This window comes from Microcebus murinus, chromosome 10 (assembly GCF_040939455.1).
Source record: "Microcebus murinus isolate Inina chromosome 10, M.murinus_Inina_mat1.0, whole genome shotgun sequence".
Classification (NCBI taxonomy): Eukaryota; Metazoa; Chordata; class Mammalia; order Primates; family Cheirogaleidae; genus Microcebus; species Microcebus murinus.
Window position 1 is genome coordinate 94,934,557 of NC_134113.1, and position 22,693 is coordinate 94,957,249.

At 44.7% G+C, this 22,693-nt stretch overlaps 1 protein-coding gene across 16 annotated transcripts; it reads left to right on the forward strand.

The window, feature by feature from the left end:
- Positions 1-635: 635 nt before the first annotated feature.
- Positions 636-21,711, forward strand: ZNF384 (zinc finger protein 384). 16 transcript variants are annotated; one of them, XM_012760479.2, is made up of 13 exons: positions 639-850; positions 1,060-1,121; positions 1,990-2,049; positions 8,608-8,678; positions 8,973-9,210; positions 9,446-9,493; positions 9,701-10,034; positions 10,900-10,992; positions 14,979-15,203; positions 15,892-16,074; positions 17,607-17,685; positions 19,335-19,493; positions 20,067-21,711. In XM_012760479.2, exons 4-13 carry the CDS (start codon positions 8,613-8,615, stop codon positions 20,514-20,516), a joined length of 1,875 nt encoding a protein of 624 aa, XP_012615933.2. In that variant the 5' UTR covers positions 639-850; positions 1,060-1,121; positions 1,990-2,049; positions 8,608-8,612; the 3' UTR covers positions 20,517-21,711. The 16 variants fall into 16 exon arrangements, with proteins under 16 accessions (XP_012615935.2, XP_075863845.1, XP_012615940.2 ...); XM_012760481.3 differs by lacking the exon at positions 1,060-1,121 and having other exon boundaries at positions 636-850; XM_076007725.1 differs by lacking the exon at positions 639-850 and having other exon boundaries at positions 899-1,121.
- Positions 21,712-22,693: the final 982 nt, after the last annotated feature.

Here is a 22,693-nt window from a genome sequence, read left to right on the forward strand (position 1 = left end):
CCAGGACCTGAGGATACAGCAACAAACAATTCAAAGTTATTGCCCTCCTAGGGCTGATATTTTAGTGGGAAGAGGCGAACGGCAAACAATATATCAGGTAGTGATGAGTGCTACATTCAAAAGTAAAGCAAGTAAGAGGATAGAGATGTCGGTAAGGGCAACAAGACCAAAGCTAGAGTAAGGGGTGTGGTCAGAAAGGAGGATGGGTCGGATTTTGATGGCTGGAAGAGGTCCATCCTTATCCTTTTATGCATTTTCAAACCATTGGGAGATTCTTGACAGTGTAAGAAAAAATAACGGCCCACCTTCCTACATCAGCCTATTCCACCCAGAGAGAAGGGAACGAGACCCTGGTCTTTTAACCATCCACAACTCCCCTCGTACCGTAATGCATAATTCATGAACTTGTCGCGGTTCCACCCTCCCCCTCCCCAGAAGTCCCTTCCGGAAGCCGGGTGCTACACTTCTCAATGATCAGCTTTTGCCCTTAACAGAACCCGCCTTCACTTCCGCTATGGCGTCACATCCACAGAGGGTTTCACTATGTCCCAGCGCAGAAGCTACTTCCGCCCCTACTTGTCGTAACTTCTGCCCTGAATATGCTGGAGCGCTAGCAGCGCCGGAGGTGTTCTAGCTACTTCCGGAAGTGACTCGGCCTTTGCGCTCCCCTCTTTCTCCATTGCCGCCCCCCCACACTGCTATTTCCCTCCCTCCCCCCTTTTCGTTTCCGGCGCTCCCGCCTTCTCTCCGCAGAGCTCTCCTCTGAGCCTGTGGGGGGAGGGAGGGAGGGAGGGAGGGGGCGTGGAGGAATTGGGGTTCTCCGGAGCACGAGCTGCAGCACCACTTCCGGGTGAGTGTTAGGGGAGGGGAGGGAGAGGGAGGGGGCCACCCACTGCCTCGCGCCCCCGCCCTGCGGGTGTCGCGCGCGCATTCCGTGCGTGTGAGCGTGTGGGTTCGCCTCGCGCCCGAAGTGCGTGCCCGCGCGCTCCGCCTTGCGCTCTCCCCCCTCCCTCGTCCCCTCCTGGTCCTCCCACCCCACTCGGCTCCCTCCTTTCCCAGCAAACGCCGCCCCTCCCGCGCTCTGGCTCAGGCTCTGGCGCCGCCGCAGCCGTCGCCGCCGGGTGAGTCTCGCGCCGCTGCAGCCGGCGCGCGCCAAGCTCCCTGCTCCTCCCCTCTCCCCTTTTCCTTGGGGGGGGCGGGGAGGGGGGGGTCCGCGGTGTGACTGTGTGTGTGTCCGTCCCGGAACCGGAAGTGGTTGTGGAGGAGCGGGCGATGGGGAGGAATGGGGGGGTTTAGGGGGCGGGTGCCTGGCTGGTGGGTGGCAGAGTTCAGCTCCCTGGAGGGGAAGGAGGGACGTCCCAAGGAAGGGTCTTTGAGGAAGGAGTGGGGGGCGACATCAGGAGAAGGTTACCAGGGGCGGTCTCGGGAGCGAAGGTTTTGGGGGGACAACAGGGGTCTCCAATAGATAGACCACTGTGCAGGCTGAGGGAGGTACTTCTTGGCACAAGGCCTTAGGTAGGCAGGGGGTGAAGTCCTCTAAGAAGTAGGGGGGAGGCTAGAGGAAGTAGCCGGGCCTGAACTGGCACTGTGCCTGACACAATGGCTTGTGCATCCCCCTCAGCCCTCAGCTTTGCCTTCTGAAGCCACTCCTCAGGGGCAGAGACCCTCTTTCTCTTCCAACTCTTCTATTATCTGACCCCTGGTTACCTGTGGCCTGGGAAGGAAGAAGAACCAGTGTCTAAGAGTGGAACCCAAAGGCTGGTGATAGAGTTCATCTTAGTTTCTGGGAAGTGGATTTATTTCCCTTATATCCACATAGAGGGTGGCACTAGACTCCTGTTATTATATCCTTCCATCTTTGGATTGTTGGTTGGGGGTCTGCCTGCCTTCCAGAGTGACTGCTGACAGTCAAAGAATTCCTGAGGCTCTCCACAGCAGTCTGGTGGCTGCACCCTTACTGCTCCTGTAACCTAGACAATTTGTTTACAGAAAGTTCAGGAGCCCTGGAAAGGAGAAAGAATAAGACGACAGGAGGAAGAGAGAGAGAGGGTAAGACAATTTTGGGATAATGGCTTTTCTGGTTTTGGGGGAGAAGGGGTCACAATCAAATGGGTTTTCTTTGACATTGTGACAGTGTAGTGTACTTCAAGTAATAGCATTTGTAATATTGGTGTTTGCTGTGGGAGAAAAATGAGTATTTTCCTGTTATCTCTTGAGGGTACTCAGGAAGTTGATTTGTAAAAAGTTGGCACTGTACCCTGTCACCTTCAATTCCCACTAGCACTCATCAGGAATGACATGTGAAATGCTCCAGTGAAACCACTGAATAGTGTTGCATTGCATCCAAAAGAGAAATTTATTCTGCTTTGGGGACACATGGGCCCTAATTGCCAATATGGCTTTTATGGCATAGCTTATGGAATTGCTTTCCTGTATTTGGAACAAGCAGAGCTGAGTTTAGAGTGTTAGAGTGGGGTTCCTATCCTTAATGTTCCAGTGGAGTGTTTGATGAGAATCCCTGACACACAGTTATTTGAAATTGGTGTGGCAGAGTAAAGTTTTCAGGAGGAAAAAGAAATTGCTTCATGAGTAGTTTGGGTTAAAGTGGATAAAACTGTATGGAGTAGTTGCTGAAGTAGTTCTGGAAGAATTCACAATATAAGGCCTGATGGTGATAGAATTTTAAGTAGCCTGAAAATGAGAGTGTATGGACCCAAAACAGTTCAGAGCTCAGAGCTTATGATCCTTAGTGGTATCTTTTAAGGACCAATTCCAGGTTGGTTTATGGTATTTATTCCCCATAGGTTTCTAAGCCAAGTTGATGATTAAATATTAGGTACATGTTCCTTCTCCTCTAGCTTTATTTATTTAATTTTTTTTTTTTTTTTTTTTTTTTTTTTGCCTCACTCTTTCCAAATCCATCATTTATAGTAGAACAGGCAGGGCAAGGAAGAACCACAACATTGTCTTTTCCACAGGGGACAATGGTCAAGTGATGTCCAAAGTAGAAGTTGCTGGCCCAGATTGCCAGCTGCGTGGTAGTAGTGGTCCTTTTGGTCTATTTGTTTAGAGTATGATGGTCTTTCTCAGTAGAATTGAGGTAAACCTGTTCTGAGTTATTTTGAACTTGGAAGAGTTCATGGATAGTAGTAGGAGGGCCTGAAATCCTATTGGGATGGCCCTTCTTGAATTTCTTCAGAACCTGAGAGAAAGAGATTTTGTTTCCTTATTGAGAAAAAAATGTTTCTTTGTGTTTCTTCATTTCAAGTCTTTAGCTAATGTTGCAAGCTTTCTGCACTTGTGCATTTTAGAACTGTTTCTCTCAGTAGAGTGTCTAAGTTCTTTCAGTAGTGGAAAGTTGATTGTTTTTTGCATATTTTTCTTGTTGATGCTTCTTGTAGATTACTAAGCTGAAGGCTATAGATCTATTACTTTTGGGTAGTCCCTTTGTAATTATGTGGTCTTAATGTAATTTTCACTAATTGTCACTAATAGTCCTCATCACAAGGAAGTATTTCTCTAGCTTTCTACCTTTCAGAAAGACTTTGAGCATCTTATTCTTTCTCTTTTTTGTGCAGCCTCCATCACCATATGCCTTATGAACTTACCATAAAGGATTCATCCTCCTCCATCCTACATCCTAGTATTAATAGAAACCTAGTAGAGTAATTATTCAGAGTCTTCCACTGATGTAGGACCTAGAATTCGAATCCACAAGTCTTGATTACTAGGTCCATTCTCTACCTACTGAACTTGATGGGTATGAGTATGTCATGATTTTCTAAATGTTGGTTGTGTTAGGGAATGCTCTTTTCTTGGAGAAAGGAAATTATGCTTTACTTGAAAAACAACAGTAAAAATAATTAGTAAGTTCTGGTTAAAAGGTAGTGGTCTTCACCGTATCTGCCAAAACAACATGTTTGTTACAGGCCATGACACTTTTATCCTTGGCTGGTTAATACCATTATGGAAGCAAGTGGTCAGATGGACAAAGCTTTGGTGTAAGAGTTCAAGTCCTATGTGTTTCAAGGCTGTTATTTAATAGTGTCTCTCCTCTTCACCTCTTTGATGCTTCTGAGATTTCTTTTGAGACTAGAGAAGGAATATGTTGTTCCTTGAACCTCTTGAAAGAAAAATACTGTCCAACTTAATTATAGTAAACCTCTCTTATTAACACAATAGTTGAGACTTGCTACAGTAGTAAATTTGAAATTAGAACCCAGATTTTCAATTTGCCTACCTTCTCTCCATCTATTATGTTTTTTGTTTTCTGCTGTTTAGGGCTATAATAGAAGTCTTCCACTTCCCAGTCTAGGGGAAACCAACTTTTTTTTTCTTCTTCTTTTCTTTTAAATGTATTGTCATAATCATCAAAATTGGCACTCTCTATGTAGAGATGAGTTTTCCCTATAATAGTAATGGGCTTTTACGAGGTCAACAGAATGTTGATATGTGCTTCCTTGGATGTTGGGATGGTTTGGTGAAATTTCCTCCATGAAAGATGAAGTGGTGAACGGACAGTAAACAGGTATTTGAGTGATCTGGCACCAGGGCACCTTGTTACACAACTCCAGGGGGCGCCATTTACAAAGTCAGCGTCATTATTAGAACAGTGGCATAGCATTTCTCAGGTGTCATTTTGGAGGTAAATGTTGCCTTATAGCTGGATAAGCAACACTCCCTATGTGCCCCCTTTTGGGCTGACCTATTTATCAGAAGCCTGTAAGACACATATATTGTCTTGACCCAGGACCAGCTGTGGTTCTGACCTTCATCTTCTCTTAAGAACCAAAGCGGGCCAGGTGCAGTGGCTCACGCCTATAATCCTAGCACTCTGGGAGGTCCAGGCGGGCGGATTGCTCAAGGTCAGGAGTTTGAAACCAGCCTGAGCAAGAGTGAGACCCTGTCTCTACTATAAGTAGAAAGAAATTAGTTGGCCAACTGATATATATAGAAAAATTAGCTGGGCATGGTGGCACATGCCTGTAGTCTCAGCTACTCCGGAGACTGAGGCAAGAGGATTGCTTGAGCCCAGGAGATTGAGTTTGCTGTGAGCTAGGCCGACGACAGGGCACTCACTCTAGCCTGGGCAACAAAGCGAGACTCTGTCTCAAAAAATAAAAAAGAACCAAAGCAGAGCAATAGACTGGGTATCCAGGTAAGTGGAGGAGGTTTTTATTTATTTTCCCTTGGAAATTCTGGCCTCTTTATTCAGACTCCATCATTCTAAAATCAGTTATCTTAGTAGCCACGTGAGGTTTCACAGGATGAGAACGGAATATGACCTGAACTGCATGTCATTTTGCTGTTTTCAAAAACTTCATATTGAAAACATTTATTGAGAACTACCTGAAAAATGTGTAGTTCGTTCCTGGAATTATTCTAAGTTTTAATTTCTAGATCAAGCCACAACATCAGAGAGTATGTACTTCAGTTTTGGTCCTTTGTAGATGCTCTTTTCTTAATTCGCTCTTTGGTGCCTGAGTTCAGGTCCCTGCTCCGCTATTTACTATTTGACTCTGTGCCTCCAATTTTCTCATTTGAAAATAGGGGTTATAGTGCCTATCATAGAATTGTTGCAGGGAGTAAGTGATATAAGAGTTGCAAAGTGCTTAGAACACTACCTTGAACATAGTCACACTAAATAAATGTTAACGGTGATGATGGTGATATTGTCTGTCACATTTTTTTTTTTAAGACAAGGTCTCGCTCTGTTGCTCAGGCTAGAGTGCAATGATGTGATCATAGCTCACTGCAATCTCAAACTCCTGGGCTCAATCAATCCTCCCTCTGTCTTCTGAGTAGCTGGGACTACAAGCGCACACTACACATTTGCTAATTTTTCTATTTTTTGTAGAGATGGGGTCTCACTATGTTGCTTAGGCTGGTCTTTAACTCGGCCTCAAATGATCCTTCTACCTTGGCCTCCCAAAGTGCTGGGATTATAGGCATGAGCCACTGCACCCAGCCCCATCACATCATTTTGTATGCCCTCTTTTTAAAAACTTATAGGAGTACCTTCAGAAACTCTGCTTCACCTGAGCCACTTGTAGGACAATATGAATGGATGTAATCTTTTTGTGGGGAGGAAGGGACCTTTTTCACAGAAATCCTGTATGAGAACATTCTAATTTTCAGACTCTCAGTTCCTCCCTTCTAAGTTTTCACATCTATAATGCATTTACTTCCTTAATTCTTTATGGGAAAATTATGTATTAGACCTTCCTTTCTTTTACTTTTCTGCCTAATATTCTACTTCATTCCCACTGTCCATCACCACTCTTATCTATTTCATTTCTCTCAGCTAGAAGTTTAGACAGATAAGGGTTGTGAGTTAAGGTTTGAGTCTCTAGTATGGTTTTCAAAATCTATATGTATAGAGTCCACTGTTGGTCAATTCATTAAATATGTAATTGCTTTTTGGGTGATGGGTCCTGTGTTAGTTTTAAGATAGAAATGAAGAAAATATGATCATTGCCTCCCCAAAAGCTTGGCAAGGTTGGATCCCCTTAAACTGTGATCTGATTGTTTCTTGATTCTGTTGCCTGAGGATGACACGAGACTACTTTATAAAGCTAGGACTGGAAGGACCAAGTTAGCACCTATGTCAGAGACTGATTAGTTTGATTATATTTTAGAACTCACAGAACAGAATTTGCCTGTGCTTGGTCCTCAGTCAGACACTGGTTATTTTGACTGTTTTATAACTCAGGGAACAGAATTTGCCTGTGCTTGATCCATGGTCATTTAATAGCCTTATTTGTGTGAAGCTGTTGTAGTCACAGATTTGGTGCATTCTACTCTTTTGCTACTTATTGAGAAAAAGTAAGCTTAAATTTAGTTCTTCCGTTTATAGGTTTTATAAAAAATGGGAGTGATGTTTAGTAGAGCAAAAAGTGTAATTAATGAGCCTTCTAGAGAAGGATAAGGAACAGACGTTTAGAGCAATTTTCAATTTTGGCTCCTTTGTTGAAAGTCTTTCCTAATTTCCTTAGTTACTACCTGAAACCCAGTTTCTGTGCCCAGCCTACTGTCTAGCTTTTCCTATCTCTGGTAGCTGTCTCCAGCATATCCTCAGTGGGTCTCAGTTGGCTATGTGTCACAGGTCTTCCCCATCTGAAGCTTGATTGCTCTTGTCTCAGAGTAGCAGCATGGTAATAATGTTATTTCATGCTGTTCCTCATTTCTCCGTTGCAGCAGTCTCATACTTTCTCCTCACTTGCCTTCTGCAGGGCCAGATCTTTCCTACTTTAGGATTTTGGGAAGCTACTCTTGACCAACATACTGCCAGTTAAACCTTGCTAAGAGAAGTGATCAGAGTGTGTCAGTCAGTGGTGGGATGCCTGCACTCTGTACCCATCTATGTCATGTCATGGCAACATGATTCTAAGAGATTACTTTTCTTCTTATTCATTCTTCACAAAGTTTTAAGTTTATCCACATACAGAGAAGAACTGGAGCTCCTGGAAGCATAGTGTTTGAGGAATACAAAGCAAGAGTCTAGTACTCCGTACGTGTTCTGGTCCGTCATTGTCCCTATTCTGAATCCCTTTGGAAATCTAGCCTACAACTGGAGGTACCAGAACTCTTTTTTCATTTGTTTATTGAAACACAATCTTGCTCTGTCGCCTGAGCTGGAGTGCAGTGGTGTCATCACAGCTCACTGCAGCTTCAAACTCCTGGGCTCTAGTGATCCTACTACCTCAACCTCCAGAGTAGCTGGGGCTACAGGTGTGAGCCATGATGCCTGGCTTATTTTTCTATTTTTTGTTAGAGATGGGGTCTCACTCTTGCTCAGGCTGGTCTCCAACTCCTGGCCTCAAGTGATCTGTCCACCTCAGCCTTCCAAAGTGCTAGGATTACAGATGTGACAGAACTCTTTTTCAAACTGGCAATTCCTTGGTTCTCACTGCTCAGCCCAGTGTGTGTGGTACCCCCCATTCAGCACCATGGATGTTCTTAGACCTTGATGGGATCAGTGGGGCATGGTCCCCAGATATTAGCTGGTACTCAAAAAAAAAAAAAATCTTGATTTTGATTCCTGCTGATTTCATTTTTTAAATTACTTTGGGTGTTTTGTATTCTGGCCTAGAACCATTTCAAGCTGCATGGAACTGTAGACATGTTGATCGGAACTCTTGAAATTTTTTCAAGGAAGATGAATTTGAAGGATGAGGGAAAAGAGGAGCAGTGATAGGTACCCTAGCTATTTTCAAGCCTGTCAGTGATGTGCTTTGTGTGACCTTGGACACACGCCTTCCCCTCTCATGACCTTAGTTTCTCTTCTTGTCAGTAAAGGAAAGTAATACCAATTCTTTTTCATTGTGGCATGGAAAACATCCTGTGGGTAAATGCGGTACGTATAAGTTCTTTCACAAGCATTGAGTAGGCTAGCCTGTGTTGACTAGGCTACATGGCTAGGGCTACAGGGCTATATGGCTTTGACCAAGGGGGCTAATGTGCTTTACACTAAGGTCTCACCTGCCAGTTCCCAGCCATGTGACCAGGTGCCAAAGAGGAGACAAGGAAGAACTCAACTCGCCTTCTCCATTGCTAAGCTTTTTCAGATCTGTTCCTGAGCGTGATGTGATTTCATTCTTTCTTCAGGTAGAATGGAAGAATCTCACTTCAATTCTAACCCGTACTTCTGGCCTTCTATCCCCACAGTCTCAGGACAAGTAAGTGGTGTTGCTTTTCTGCTGTCCCTCATTTAATTTTCTCAACTCCAAGTAATAAGTGCTATTACTGAGTAGTAAGTTCTATTACTGTGGAGAGTGAAGCAAGAGAAACCACGTGGTGTTTCACTGGGTCCCTTATCACTGAGAATTATATAGTGTTTCTGTCTTGGCTTCTCTCTGAAAACCCAGAGTTGATCTCCATAGAGAAAGATACTGAAAATTGCTTAGGAACTGAAAAAATTAGATTCTCTCAGTCTGAAGAGGGCACTCCACTTCTGTTTCCTTTTGTTTTAGATTGAGAATACAATGTTCATCAACAAGATGAAGGATCAGCTGTTGCCAGAGAAGGGCTGTGGGCTGGCGCCACCTCACTACCCCACCTTGCTGACAGTGCCTGCTTCAGTGTCCCTGCCCTCAGGCATCAGTATGGACACAGAGTCCAAATCAGACCAGCTGACCCCACACAGCCAGGCTTCCGTCACCCAGAATATCACAGTGGTCCCTGTGCCATCTACAGGACTGATGACTGCTGGTGAGCAACTCTGCACTTCTCCAATCTGAGGTGTTGATCTTCCATGATCAGTACCCCAGGCTGGAGGGCTCCAAGAACATGGGGAGTGGGATATGTCTTTGATTACTCAATCAGATTTTTATTAAGTGCTTACTGTGTGCCTAGCAATGTGCTAGGCATTGTGGGGGATACAAAGAAGTAGAAGATGCGGTCCCTGCCTTTGAGGAGGTGACATTCTTTCCTTCTCTGAATCAAGGAGTCTCCTGTTCTCAGAGGTGGAGAAGAGAAGGGAGTCAATCAAGGGGTAAATCTCACTGTTACCAGGGGGGTGGGGACAAGGGTTAGGAGACCATTATTTTTTTTTACAGGGTTTGGGGTTTCCTGTATACTCTGGGTTGGGGGGTGGTGGTGAGGGGTTAATTAGATGATCTGGGGGCGCGGAATGAAATGAAATAGGATTAAGATCAGGACTGAACAACATGACACCATCTCCTTTTTCTCCCAATCCTAGGTCCAGGTTTGGTAATCACGTCCCCCTCAGGCTCTCTTGTGACCACAGCCTCATCAGCTCAGACCTTCCCCATTTCGGCTCCCATGATTGTCTCAGCTCTTCCCCCTGGCTCACAAGCCCTGCAGGTGGTCCCCGACCTCTCTAAGAAGGTAGCATCGACCCTAACAGAGGAAGGAGGCGGAGGTGGTGGTGGAGGTGGCAGTGTGGCTCCTAAACCCCCGCGGGGTCGAAAGAAGAAGCGGATGCTGGAGTCAGGGCTGCCTGAGATGAATGACCCTTATGTCCTCTCCCCTGAGGATGACGATGACCATCAAAAAGACAGCAAGACCTACAGGTAAGACTCAGAGCCAGGGGCAGGATGGGGTGAGGATCGCTTTCTCAGCTCCCCTGCCCTCTTGGTATCCTGCCCCGGTCAGGCGCTATACTCTTGACAGCTTCCCACCTCAGAGGCGCTTGCATGTCAGGTGAGCTGTCGTGGGGCAGCAAGGCGGCGCCGCTGGCACTCCTCCAGTGCCTCTTCCCTCGGGATGCAGACCCACTGCACCCCTTCCTTTTTTTTAATGCTCATTTTGGGGGTCATCAGCATTGACTTATTTTTGCATGACAGAGTAGAGTTTTTCTCTTGTAATAAGGCTTTGGATTGGGTTTGAGACTCTGTCTGCAGCTCCTTTTTACTTTCTACATTATCCATTCCTATTTTTCCAAGAAACCTTTCTGGTAAACACCTAACCTAACCTGTGTGCCATGCACCAGTTCTTGGGCCATATATGAGCACTGAGCCTGCCTGACCCTGCATGGTTGGGATGATGGGAGGGGCCTACATAAGAAGGTGGGAGGAATAGGATACCTCCCCCTTTGGAATATATGCTTACAGAATGACTGCTCACTTTTTAATTCATGAAAGTCATTTTGATCCTCCAGTTCCTCTAAGTTGCCCATTGCCAAAAAGCATTATGTGCATATTTGCATGTGATACTATACAAAAATAATTAACATAAACTTATTGCCCTTTGAGAGTTGAACATCTTTTAATCCCTTTGAAAGCTGTCAAGTGCCCTAGTGGGTTTGGGAGTTTGGTCCCAGTATACAGAATGGGATAACCACTTACAGCATTGATGCAGACAGGGGCAGATGTGCATGGCTGGGATTCTGGGTCTGTCCTTAGTGTACCGAGATGGGCAATGTTGTTCCCATTTTAGGAGCGAAGGGAACTGCGGCACAGGAAATGGACAGAGCCTTGGGCTCATGGATTCAGTTCCCGGCTCCACCACGAACTTGCTGTGTGACCCTGGGCAAGTCCTTTTCCCCTCTCTGGGCCTCAGTTTCCTCATCTGTAAAATGGGGAGAATTCTGTTTATGCCTCCCATTTGTTGGGAGTATATATCAGATAAGATTTGAAATGTTGAGAACTTGAAAAGAAAGATAAAAAATAGTCATGATTTAGCATTTATTTGTATTTGTGTTGTACAGTTCTGTTGGGGAGAGTAGCCGTAAGTGTTTAGATCCTTCTTTAGAAGTGAAAATGAGGAAAGTGTTGCTATGCAGAAAGTATTGAGCACTGCAGAATTCCAGCTCATAATCTGAAAGTTCACTGGAGCTTTATTATTACAGGTGTATCCCACTTTATACAATAAAAGTGTTCCTGGAAAATGTTTACATCATATCATATTATAAAGGTATCTGACAAGTTTGATTCATTTAAAGACATTCTTTTATATGTCATTTCATAAAATGAAAATCCCTTTAAAGTTGATTTTGTGGAAATCTGGATTTTTATGTTTGTTTAAAGTGAAATCATTGTGACATGGAGATACATCTATATAAAATTTGTTACTCTAGTAGTAAGAGTATCCTCCGTCACCCCATGGAGCCCTTCCGGTGGGTCAGGGTCCTCTCATTCTGCCAAGTTTCTGTACTTGTTTGTGTTTTGGACCCACATTAAAGCTTATCTGTGGACTTCCCAAACTGTGTATGTTAAAAGAAATGTGAATATACATTTGGAAGAAAGTTCGGTAGGACTTAGCACACCCTCAGTGTTTTGGAATTCTTGAAAGACCCTTTACCCAGGTAACTGAAGAGAACTCTGAAATTTAAGGGTGACTAGTTGTATTCTAGGTGAACAGAATTTCTTCAGAAACTCAGAACTCTGAAGTTCGAAAATAATCTTTTTAATCACAGTGAATCCCTATTTTGATGCGTGTGGGGTCAACAGTATCCATTACAGTGGGCAATAGAATTTGAACTGGGTATTGGGGGAATTAGATTCTGTTACTCTGGGCAAATCAACTTATCTCTTAACTGTTGGTTCTCATCTATAAAATGGGATGACCAGTCATACCCTCACCTATCCTGTGGAAATGTTTTAGGAAAAATCAGAGTATTTGAAATTGTTTTCAAGATCTTAGGGAAAAAAATGGGTCAATAATTCAAAGTGGTCATTGTAATTGAGGCTATTGCACTGCACGCTTCCAAGGGGTACCATTCTCATTGTGTTGGATGTGAGTGGTGCCCCCTGGAGTAATGCACCTGTAATATGGGTGTTGACTTTTCTATCCCCTACTAACTGCCCACTGCCACAATTCCCTTAAATTAAATTTATTTCCAACCACTCAACATGTTGCATTAGAGGACTTTTACTCTTATTTGGCTTCATAGGATTTTCAAGTTGGAAGTACTTTAATGGTCACCTAGGTCAGTCCCTTCACCTGGCAGGTGATTGTCCATCCTCTGCTTGAATACCTCCAGTGTCAGGAATTTTAAAGTAGGTTAGCACATGGGTTTATAGTGAGTAACTGCCCCTTGGCGAATTACTGTCTGAGCCTTTGTGTTCCTTTCTATAAAACAGGGGTAATACTTGCCAGTTTGTTGCAAGAAGTAGAAAAAATGTGTTTAAAGTGCCTAACTAAGAGCCTGGCACTGTCAGGCACAATAACAAATGGCAACTGTTATTATTATTATACTATCTTTTTCTGTGTGTTAGAGTCTTGCTATATTGCCCAAGCTGGTCTCTAACTCCTAGCCTATGTTGCCCAGGCTGATCTGTAACTCCTGGCCTCAAGTGATCCTCCAGCCTTGGCTTCCCAAAGTACTGGGATTATAGGCATAGGCCACTGTACCTGGCCTATCATTATTATACTGTCTTTTGAGACAGCTCATTCTATTGCCAGCCCATTATCAATGGATTTAAATTTTGTATATTCTTATCTAATTGGAAACATTGATGAAGAGGGTTATTTTCCTTTTTTATAATTAACTTTCATGTTAAGGGCACAGTTATGTGTTTAACACTCTAACACACAAACTGAGATTTTATTTGTGTTAAAATAAACATGTTGTTCAACCAATCTGAGAAATTTTAGCAATCAAAAGAGATTAGTTTGCAACTTAATACAGTTTTTCTTTAGAGTGACAATGTGTCCAGTTTGTAACTTCAGTCTTAGTGAAACATTTAGTAGCATGAGCCTCATCCATTAGCACTGAGGCTGTTAACATTAATACAGTTTTACTACTAGTGAACACTTGGCTTACCTTTGACTGGCCTGGGTGTTTGCTGGCCTTTCTAGGGGCAAAAATTAATCTCTCCATTTTACAGACCAGAAAATTGAGGTCTAGATTAATGAGCAAGCCTATAATCAAACTCTGAGTAGAGCCCGGTGTTCAGACTCCATTGGCTATGTCCTTTTGATTATGCTAACTATAAACAGAACTTCCCTTCTCTTGTGCAGTGATTAGGTGTCTCAGACAACATCCAGGGATGGATAACTTCGGAGTTACCAAGTGACTAGAGAAATGGAAATTGTTAATGATTGGAATTTTAGTAAAAGCATTAATATAGGGACCACACCCCAACTAACAATGATATTGTTCTCTCAGGAACTCAGTGTTCTTTTTAGTCTTTATCTCAAGTTATTCTCTAAAAAATTCTCCCAAGATGAAAAAAGTGCAGAAACAATCACCCCACATCATCCTAAGCCCCTCTTACAAAGATAAGTTAGGGAGAACCCAAAGAAGAGGGACTTGCCCTAGTAGCCTGCCTTCCAGCCCATTGCCCTTCCTACTGGCTCACATTGTGCACTGGTGAGTTGTTTATGAAAATGGCAGGGTTCCAGCTTAGATACAGGTAGCTTTTACCCAATAAAGTCTGAATAGCTGTGGCTTAACTTGCACAGAGGCTTCCTTCTTTGATATGTAGAACAGTGTCAGAGCGGGAAGGATTTCCATTACCAACTCAGGTGATGAAAGTACGTTCAAATGCTATCGATGTCAACCCAGAATGCTGACATTGGCTCCATGTGCTAGGAGAGTGGAAAGGTGTTTTGCAAACCTTTTTCTCTAAAATACTTGAGGGATACTACCCACTGCCAACAGTTACCTTGGCTCATTGCAAAAGTGGTTCTCACTTGATTGCTAAGGAGTCAGGGGTGGGGTGTGGAGGCCAGACATTATGGTTTGGAAAAGCCCCTCCAAATAATTCTGGTACTTCCCCACACCCATCCCTCTGGGAATCACTGCCAAAAAGGAAGTAGGGGTTGGTCCCATGGTGGTGGGTTATCAGAACTTATTAACATTAGTCTCACTAAAGCTAATGTATAACCCCCAACTGCTAAGTTTGACTGGCTAATAAAAAACAAAAACAAAAAGGTAGTAGGGGAAAATCTGAGGAAGAAAATTATCTGTGGAGACAGGAGAGAAACTAGTCAGTTCCTCACTGTCAGTGAAGGTTCATCTGTATTTACAGCTGCTCTCCATTGCTTCCATCACTGCCTGGGCTCCACCTCCTGCCCCTACCCCCCAGCGGTCCATGGAAAAATTGTCTTCCTGTCCCTGGTGCCAAAAAGGTTGGGGACCACTGATCTTTGGGGCTTGAGACATGCCAAGGGATGTACTTTATATGTGGGAAAATTAGGGAAAGGAGTTCTTTGACAGTTTGAAATGAAGTCAGAGGCAGAAGGAAAACAGAAGTTAACTGATAATTCCTGGACTAGTGAAAATCACATCTGCCCAGAGCCCACAAAATTTTTCTTCCTTACTTGGTTGAATTCCTGTGTTTGTACACTTAGGGAGTCTAGTCACTCAGCAAACATTTATTGAATATTTATAATGTGCTAGGCATTGTGGCAGAAGTTTAGGCTATAAAGATGAATAAAATAGAGCTCCTACTCTCAAGTTGGAATAGGAGAGAGATCAGATGGGTGGGCTTCTCTTAGAAGTACAGGAGCGTGTTCAGCCATGCCTTCTTGGTGGGAAGGGTTCTAACCGCTGCCCTCACTTGGCCCAGGTGCCGGATGTGCTCACTGACATTCTACTCAAAGTCGGAGATGCAGATCCACTCCAAGTCACACACGGAGACCAAGCCCCACAAGTGCCCACATTGTTCCAAGACCTTCGCCAACAGCTCCTACCTGGCCCAGCACATCCGTATACACTCAGGGGCCAAGCCCTACAGTTGTAACTTCTGTGAGAAATCCTTCCGCCAGCTCTCCCACCTTCAGCAGCACACCCGGTAAGGCTGCTCTCAGTTTCACCCCACTACCTGGCCGTGAACCCCAAGGCCACGTTGCTTGCACCTACTCTTCTCTCCACATGTATTGTTTTTTCCCTTTCACCTTTGTCCTTTGATAGCCTCAATTCTCTGCTATTATTGTATGTGGAAATTAATTGTATATCCTAGCAATTTGGGAGGGCCACAAAAACTGTGGTCTTCAATCCCAAAGTCTGGAACAATTCTTGTGGTTTCTCTCTGTGTCTGTGTTTGGAAATCTTCTGCAGAGCAGGCCCTGCTTTTACTATATGCTTCAGTTCAGATCCAAGGTGTGCTTTCAACTTCAGGTCCATGGGGAACAGGCGATATTGGTCTTTGTTCAAATTACTATTTGGAAGCAGGGTATCTGTGGTGAGTGCATAACCTTAGGAAAAAGCAGAGGGTTGACGAGACTGACTCAGGTCACCAGGAGCCATGGGTTGCAGCTCTTCATCATCTCACTGCCATTCTAGCCACCGACTTACGATCAACAACAACCTAGATCTGGGTATCCTCTTCATTAGCCTATCCAGGCTGGAGTGTGTTTGGGAGGAGGGAGGAGGGGGTGCTCTCTCATCCGTCAAGCAACATCATTTCACCCAGCAGAGAGCTGAGCCCCTGGTGTCGAACTGCTCCCTCCTCCCCCCTTCCCTCCTCTCCTCTCCGGCAGGATTCACTCCAAGATGCACACGGAGACCATCAAGCCCCACAAGTGCCCGCACTGCTCCAAGACCTTCGCCAACACCTCCTACCTGGCCCAGCACCTCCGTATCCACTCGGGGGCCAAGCCCTACAACTGTTCCTACTGCCAGAAGGCCTTCCGCCAGCTCTCCCACCTCCAGCAGCACACACGGTAAGGGAGAGTGGCGGGCTACTGACCCCGCCCCGCTGGCATGCCCTCCCCACCCCCGCCCCGGACACACAAAACAACCCGCATGCGGGGGGCGGGGGAGAGACGTGGCTGGAGGAGAACATGGCTGGCGTCTGAGAGAAAGAAGACCAAGCAACAACATTGGAGACACAAGTGGATGCTAAGAAAGCCTTTCTGAGGCAAGAGCTACATCAGGGAGATAAAATGACTGTGACATCCCCTGATCCATGGGAGGCAGAGATGTACTTGGAGTAGAGACAACTTTTCTTTCCCTCATTTCCCTCCCTGAAGATACCCATGCAAACATCTTGCAAGATTTTCTCCTTGATGCCAAAGCAGAGGCATTTTATAAGAGAAGACCATACCTCTAGCTCTTAGCTCACCAATTACAAACAAGAGATATAATCAGACATTAGCTGGGCACCAGCCTGATGACACCCACTGCAACAAGCAACGCCTGCACCCACTGCAACAAGCAACACCAAGAGATGCCAGGAATGGAGAACAAAACAAAACATACTAAATATTCTCAGAGAACTAGCAAACAAAATGAAATGCTCATACTTCATAAGGATGCTCACCATTCATCCTGTGAATCTGGAGTGACTGGGAGGAAGTGAACCTGCCAACTATAAGAGTGATCATCTCCGTCATGTGGTATCTGAAGTCGGACTAGAGTTCAGACATGCTGGCATAGGCCATCTCACACAGCTTCTTGTGGATGTAATGTTCCCACCATAAAGTGATTAGACATCTTGCTTTGAGAAGAGGCTTTCTTCACAAAGAAGAGACATGTCCTGTGATGTTTTCAGCATTTTATACCAGGGATCCAGAAAACCACCTAGTCACAGAGATGGTTCTGAACTCTGATGAGGAGCAGGTGTCAGTGCACCCTGAAGTCCTTGTCCCATCTTAGCAGAGGGCCCTGTAGTATTGCAGGAAGAGTTCAAATTGGTACTAGGCATTTCTTGCTATTAGGGGACTGGACTGGAAAAAGCCCCTAGGAGTTTCTGTGCATTTCCATTAATATCACTGCTACTCCTCACAATTAGTGTGACTCTGCTTTTGTGTAATACTGTAACTTAATCTGGAGGTGATACACAAGGCTGAGGGATAGTTTCTGGCTGTAGGGTGAGGCCAAGAAGGAAGTATGTTTTTCGTTTTCTTTGCCATTGTGTCTACTTTATACTTTTGAATGTTGATAGGATAATTACTGTAGGAGCTAGCTTGTATGCTAAATTGTGAACTGCTTGTCCCTTGGGTGCTGAGTCCTCAGTCCTTCTTCCCCAGCAGAGAGGAGGCTTAGCTTGAGCTGAGTGATGCACGCGGTGACCAGATATAAGGCAAATACAACCTGAGCCATGTCAGAGAGGAACCAAGGCTGGTGGCTCCTGGAGGCCCATCTGATGTGCTTGCTTAGGAGGGCAGGATTGGCCTTGAAGTTTGTTAAGGAGCCAATCCCCAAGTGGCCTTGCTGATATCCTTTCCCTTTCTTCTCTTCTAATCCCATGCAGAATCCACACTGGTGATAGACCATACAAATGTGCACACCCAGGCTGTGAGAAAGCCTTCACCCAACTCTCCAATCTCCAGGTAAATGTTCCACCCTCTCCATAAGAGTTTGAGTCTGAGACTTGATCAAGGTGCCATTTGAGTAGTATAGTGATTCTCAGACTTTTTCAGGACGACTCTACACTCTTAAAAATGATTAAGGGGCCTGGCATGGTGGCTCACCTCTGTAATCCTAGCACTTTGGGAGGTTGAGGCAGAAATTCTTGCCTGAGGCTTGCTTGAGGTCAGGAATTCAAGACCAGCCTGAGCAAAAGCGAGATACCATCTCTACAAAAATAGAAAAATTAATTGCACGTGGTGGCACATGCCTATAGTCCCAGCTACACAGGAAGCTGAGGCAGGAGAATCACTTGAGTCCAGGAGTTTGAGGTTGCAAGTGAGCTATGGTGATGATGCCACTGCATTATATGGGTAATACCTATCTACATAGATATTGTAGAACTGAGAAACTGAAAAATATTTAGTAATCTGTTTAGAAACAACAATAAGAAACCCATTGCATGTTAACATAAGTTACATATTGTAAAACTCTCCGGAAAAAACTTAATGAGAAGAGTGTCATTGTATTACATTTTTGCAAGCATCTTTACTGTCTGGCTTAACAGAAAAAGAGTAGATTCTCATTGCTGCGTATGGTTTATTGCATTATCATATATCATGTGCAGTCATGAGAGGATGAGAGTGAAAAAAGCAAACACTGTCTTTTTTTGTATGTTATATGTATTATATATTCTTACAGTAAGGTAGAGAAAAGAAAATGTAATTAAGAAATTCATGGCTGGGCGCAGTGGCTCATGCCTATAATCCTAGCACTCTGGGAGGCCAAGGCCGGCGGATTGTTTTAAGTCAGGAGTTCAAGACCAGCCTGAGCAAGAGCGAGACCCTGTCTCTCCTAAAAAAATAGAAAGAAATTAGTTGGACAACTAAAAATATATAGAAAAGGTTAGCTGGGTATGGTGGCACATGCCTGTAGTCCCAGCCATTCGGGAGGCTGAGGCAGTAGGATCGCTTGAGCCCAGAAGTTTGAGGTTGCTGTGAGCTAGGCTGACGCCATGGCACTCACTCTAGCCTGGACAACAGAGTGAGACTCTGTCTCAAAAAAAAAAAAAAAAAAAGAAAATCATAAGGAGAAAACATATTTACTATTCATTAAATAGAAGAGGATTATCATAAAGGTCTTCACGTTGAGTAGGCTGAGGAGGAAGAGGAGGGGTTGGTCTCTCTGTCTCAGGTGGCAGAGGCAGAAGAAAATCCATGTATAAGTGAACCCATGCAGTTCAAACCCATGGCAAACACTGTCTTAATTTGAAAAGAGTTTTGACCTCACGGGACCCCTAAAAAGGTCTTAGTCTTCTCTAGAGATGCCCATGCCTTACTTTAAGAGTCGCTGGACTATACTGTCTGCCTGGAGATAGCAAAAAAAACAAAAAAACACTGGACTGGTGAGACCATAAGCTGTTGTTCTAATTTCAGGATCTTGGTATGTGCTGTGTGAGGTGTACTTCCTCCCTTAGCCTCTAGCTTCTAAAGTTCTATTCGAAGCAACTTCTGTTGCCTTCAGGTGGAGAGAGAAGCTGGGAAACCTGACACCTCAGGGCTTTCCATAAAGGTCAAGGGGGCAGGTGGGCAGAGTACAATGCACTTATCCTGGTTTCTTCCAATTTTCTCAGTCCCACAGACGGCAACACAACAAAGATAAACCCTTCAAGTGCCACAACTGTCATCGGGCATACACAGATGGAGCCTCACTAGAGGTGCACCTATCTACACATACGGTGAAGCATGCCAAGGTGTATACCTGTACTATCTGCAGTCGGGCATATACGTCGGTGAGTGCTCGGTTTCTACTCTTTCCTATCTAGTAGTCCTGTAAGACTATAATCCACTTTACCCCATCTTTCTGGATAAAGATCTGTTGCAGTGAATACCCTGCCCCCTAATTCCAATTTAACCAGAACCAGTAAAGATTCAGAAATTAATTAGACCCATAGCTGAGAAATTTATGGTCCCTAAGCCTATAGACATTGATAAACCATGATTCTTCATTCTACTTAAACACAAAATAAAGCCACTTGAAATTTTGAGGGGAGCAAGATTGCAGTTAGGTGTTTTCCATTAGACTCCAGAAGAAATTGTAAAGTCCCATTCGGAGATCTTTGAGAAATATGGCAGCGTATCCCTTTGTTGAATATTCACAGTGACTTCTAAAGGTCCCCTTTTCCTTTCTACCTAATAGTGAGCATTGAAAGTGCTACTTGAGTTGTGCTTACTCGTGGCTCCAGAATATCGCTGTATAACATTGCTGTCCTTACAGCAAGTTAGAACCCAGGCCGCTAGTTACAAGTAGTCTCTTTTCCTTACATCCCTTTCATCCCTCAACTTCTTTTTACCATCTCCCTCAGGAAACATACCTTATGAAACATATGCGCAAACACAACCCTCCTGATCTCCAGCAACAAGTGCAGGCAGCAGCAGCAGCGGCAGCAGTGGCCCAGGCTCAAGCTCAAGCTCAAGCTCAAGCTCAAGCTCAGGCTCAGGCTCAAGCTCAGGCTCAGGCTCAGGCTCAGGCCCAGGCCCAGGCCCAGGCTCAGGCTCAGGCCCAGGCCCAGGCCCAGGCCTCCCAGGCATCGCAGCAGCAGCAGCAACAGCAGCAGCAGCAGCAGCAGCAGCCACCACACTTCCAGTCTCCTGGGGCAGCCCCTCAGGGTGGAGGGGGTGGGGACAGCAACCCCAACCCTCCACCCCAGTGTTCCTTTGACCTGACCCCCTATAAGACGGCGGAGCATCATAAGGACATCTGCCTCACTGTCACCACCAGCACCATCCAGGTGGAGCACCTGGCCAGCTCTTAGAGATCCGTGCTGCCACCCACTGGGAAAAGGAGAAAGAAGTTCTGGTCTCTCCTTTCTCCGGCTCTTGGTGGTAAAAATCCTCTTCCTTGACAAGCCTTGGCTCTATTTCCTTGGGCCTCAGGCATGGATACCATCCTTCTCAACTCCTCTTCAAAGGAACCTCAGCCCTCCTGATTGGCAAAGGAATCCTGAGCTGATGGTGTCATCCAGCAGCCTCCCCTCCCAAGCAAAGCTTTTAAAATTGGGGGTTGGTGCTCAAGGGAAGGATTTGCTATGACCTCATAGAAACTTGTCCAGTGTGGACACTTACCCTATCCTTAGCCTCTACATCCTCAGAGTTTGGGCTGATAGAAGACTAGAGGCTGGCCCTCCCAGATTACAGAAAAAGGGAGCCCTAAATGCAACCATCCTTCTGTTCTATTCTTGCCTGCAAAAGAACAGAGGTTTCCAATGTGCTCCAACCCGAGAGCCATTTTATTCTTCTACATGGTCTCAATTCACTTCCTGCCTACTGCTGGTAGAAGATTTGGGTAGGGATTAGACCTCCTTTTATTTGTAAGGGGGCAAGGGCTGACATGTGGTCCCCAAGGGGCCAGAGATTCCCAAGGTGGTCAGCATGGTTTAGAAGTGTGGGTTATGGTTTTCCTTGGAGCCTCTGTCCACCTTCTCTGCCAGCCAAGGTCCTATACTCTCAGCCTCCCAACCCAACCCCCAAGGAGCTATGGGAGGTTTGTTCTCTGTGAAACCCCAAAACAAGGGGTGCGGCAGAGAAGGGAGAGTTCAGGGCAAACACCAGGACTGGACTTAGCTCCCTAGGTGCCACGGTCAGATGCCGGACACGGATTTATATATAAATATATATATATAAATATATATATATACCCACTCATCACGGCCATCTTTGTTGTAACCATTTCTGTGTTTATAAATGCATTATCTCAGAATTTTCACATTTGATGCTTTGTTTATTTTATTTTTGTCTTTTTTTTCCTCCGCCCTGTCCTCTGGCCACGGCATTTTTATTTCTTTTTGTCTTTTTTTTTTTTTTTTTTAATCATGGCAGATTTCAGAGAAAAGGAAATTTAAAAAAAAATCAGGAAACCAGTTGTTATAAAGCAATTTAAAAAAGAAAAAAACTTATGTACAAACCAAGGGGTGTTTTTAGAATATTGTATAGAAATAAATTCATGTAAAAGGATGAGAGGCAGTGGAGCTACTGATGTGAATGAGCATGGGGGAAGACTGGGGGGAGATGTTCAAGGTCAGTACTAAGGATTTATTCCAGAGCGTGCGTGACAAATGAGTGCTTGTGCGGTGAGCCTCCATGGTGTGATTCCTTCACATGAAGGGTACAATTTGTTACCTCTTAAGTGAAATCCTGGTTTATGAGGATTTCTACAAACATTGTCATGGGGCTTGCATTGCCTAAATATGTGAGAACAAGGTTTCAGTTATGTGTTAACAAAACAGCTAAGTTTCCTGTAGAAACAAACGGGAGCATGGCCTCTTGAAAGGAACTACACTCCTTCCTAAGCATCAGTGGAAGAGCCCTGTGCTAACTCAGCAAGGTGTGTACATACACATGTTCATTATCCAGAGGTATCCAGTGATGGAAACTATGACCAGTTAAGGGGTGCAGGATTGACTGGCGATGCAGGACAGCCATAATAGCTGAGGAGAAGAATGTGGTCAGGAAATGCGGACTTCAGCCCTGGCTCTACCATCAACAAATGTTGGCCATGATGTTTCTTCAACTGTTAAATGAAGGGATGTGACTAGATAACTTCCAAGATACCTTATTGAGAATTGAAAACCTTGCTTTAAGCCCTGAAAAGTTATGACCAAGCTCCCACGTCTGAGAACTGGTGGTTCACTTGGGACTGCTGGGCAACAGTGCTCCTTACATAGGATGTGGATAGTTAAGTAATGCCCACTGAATTTAGGCCTAGGTATCTTGTGTGAGCACCTGAGATCATGTCTCAATATGTAGTGTGACAACTATGAATTTGTGATGTATGACCAAATACGCCAATGCTTGTTGGCTCCCTGAATATTTACTGCTTTTTTTCTCACACTCTAACCAACTGTTTAAAAGGCCCTGACAGCTCTAACTTCATTACCACTATTAGAATCCATTCTTTTAAAGCTGTGGTCCCCAACCTCTGGGACACAGATTG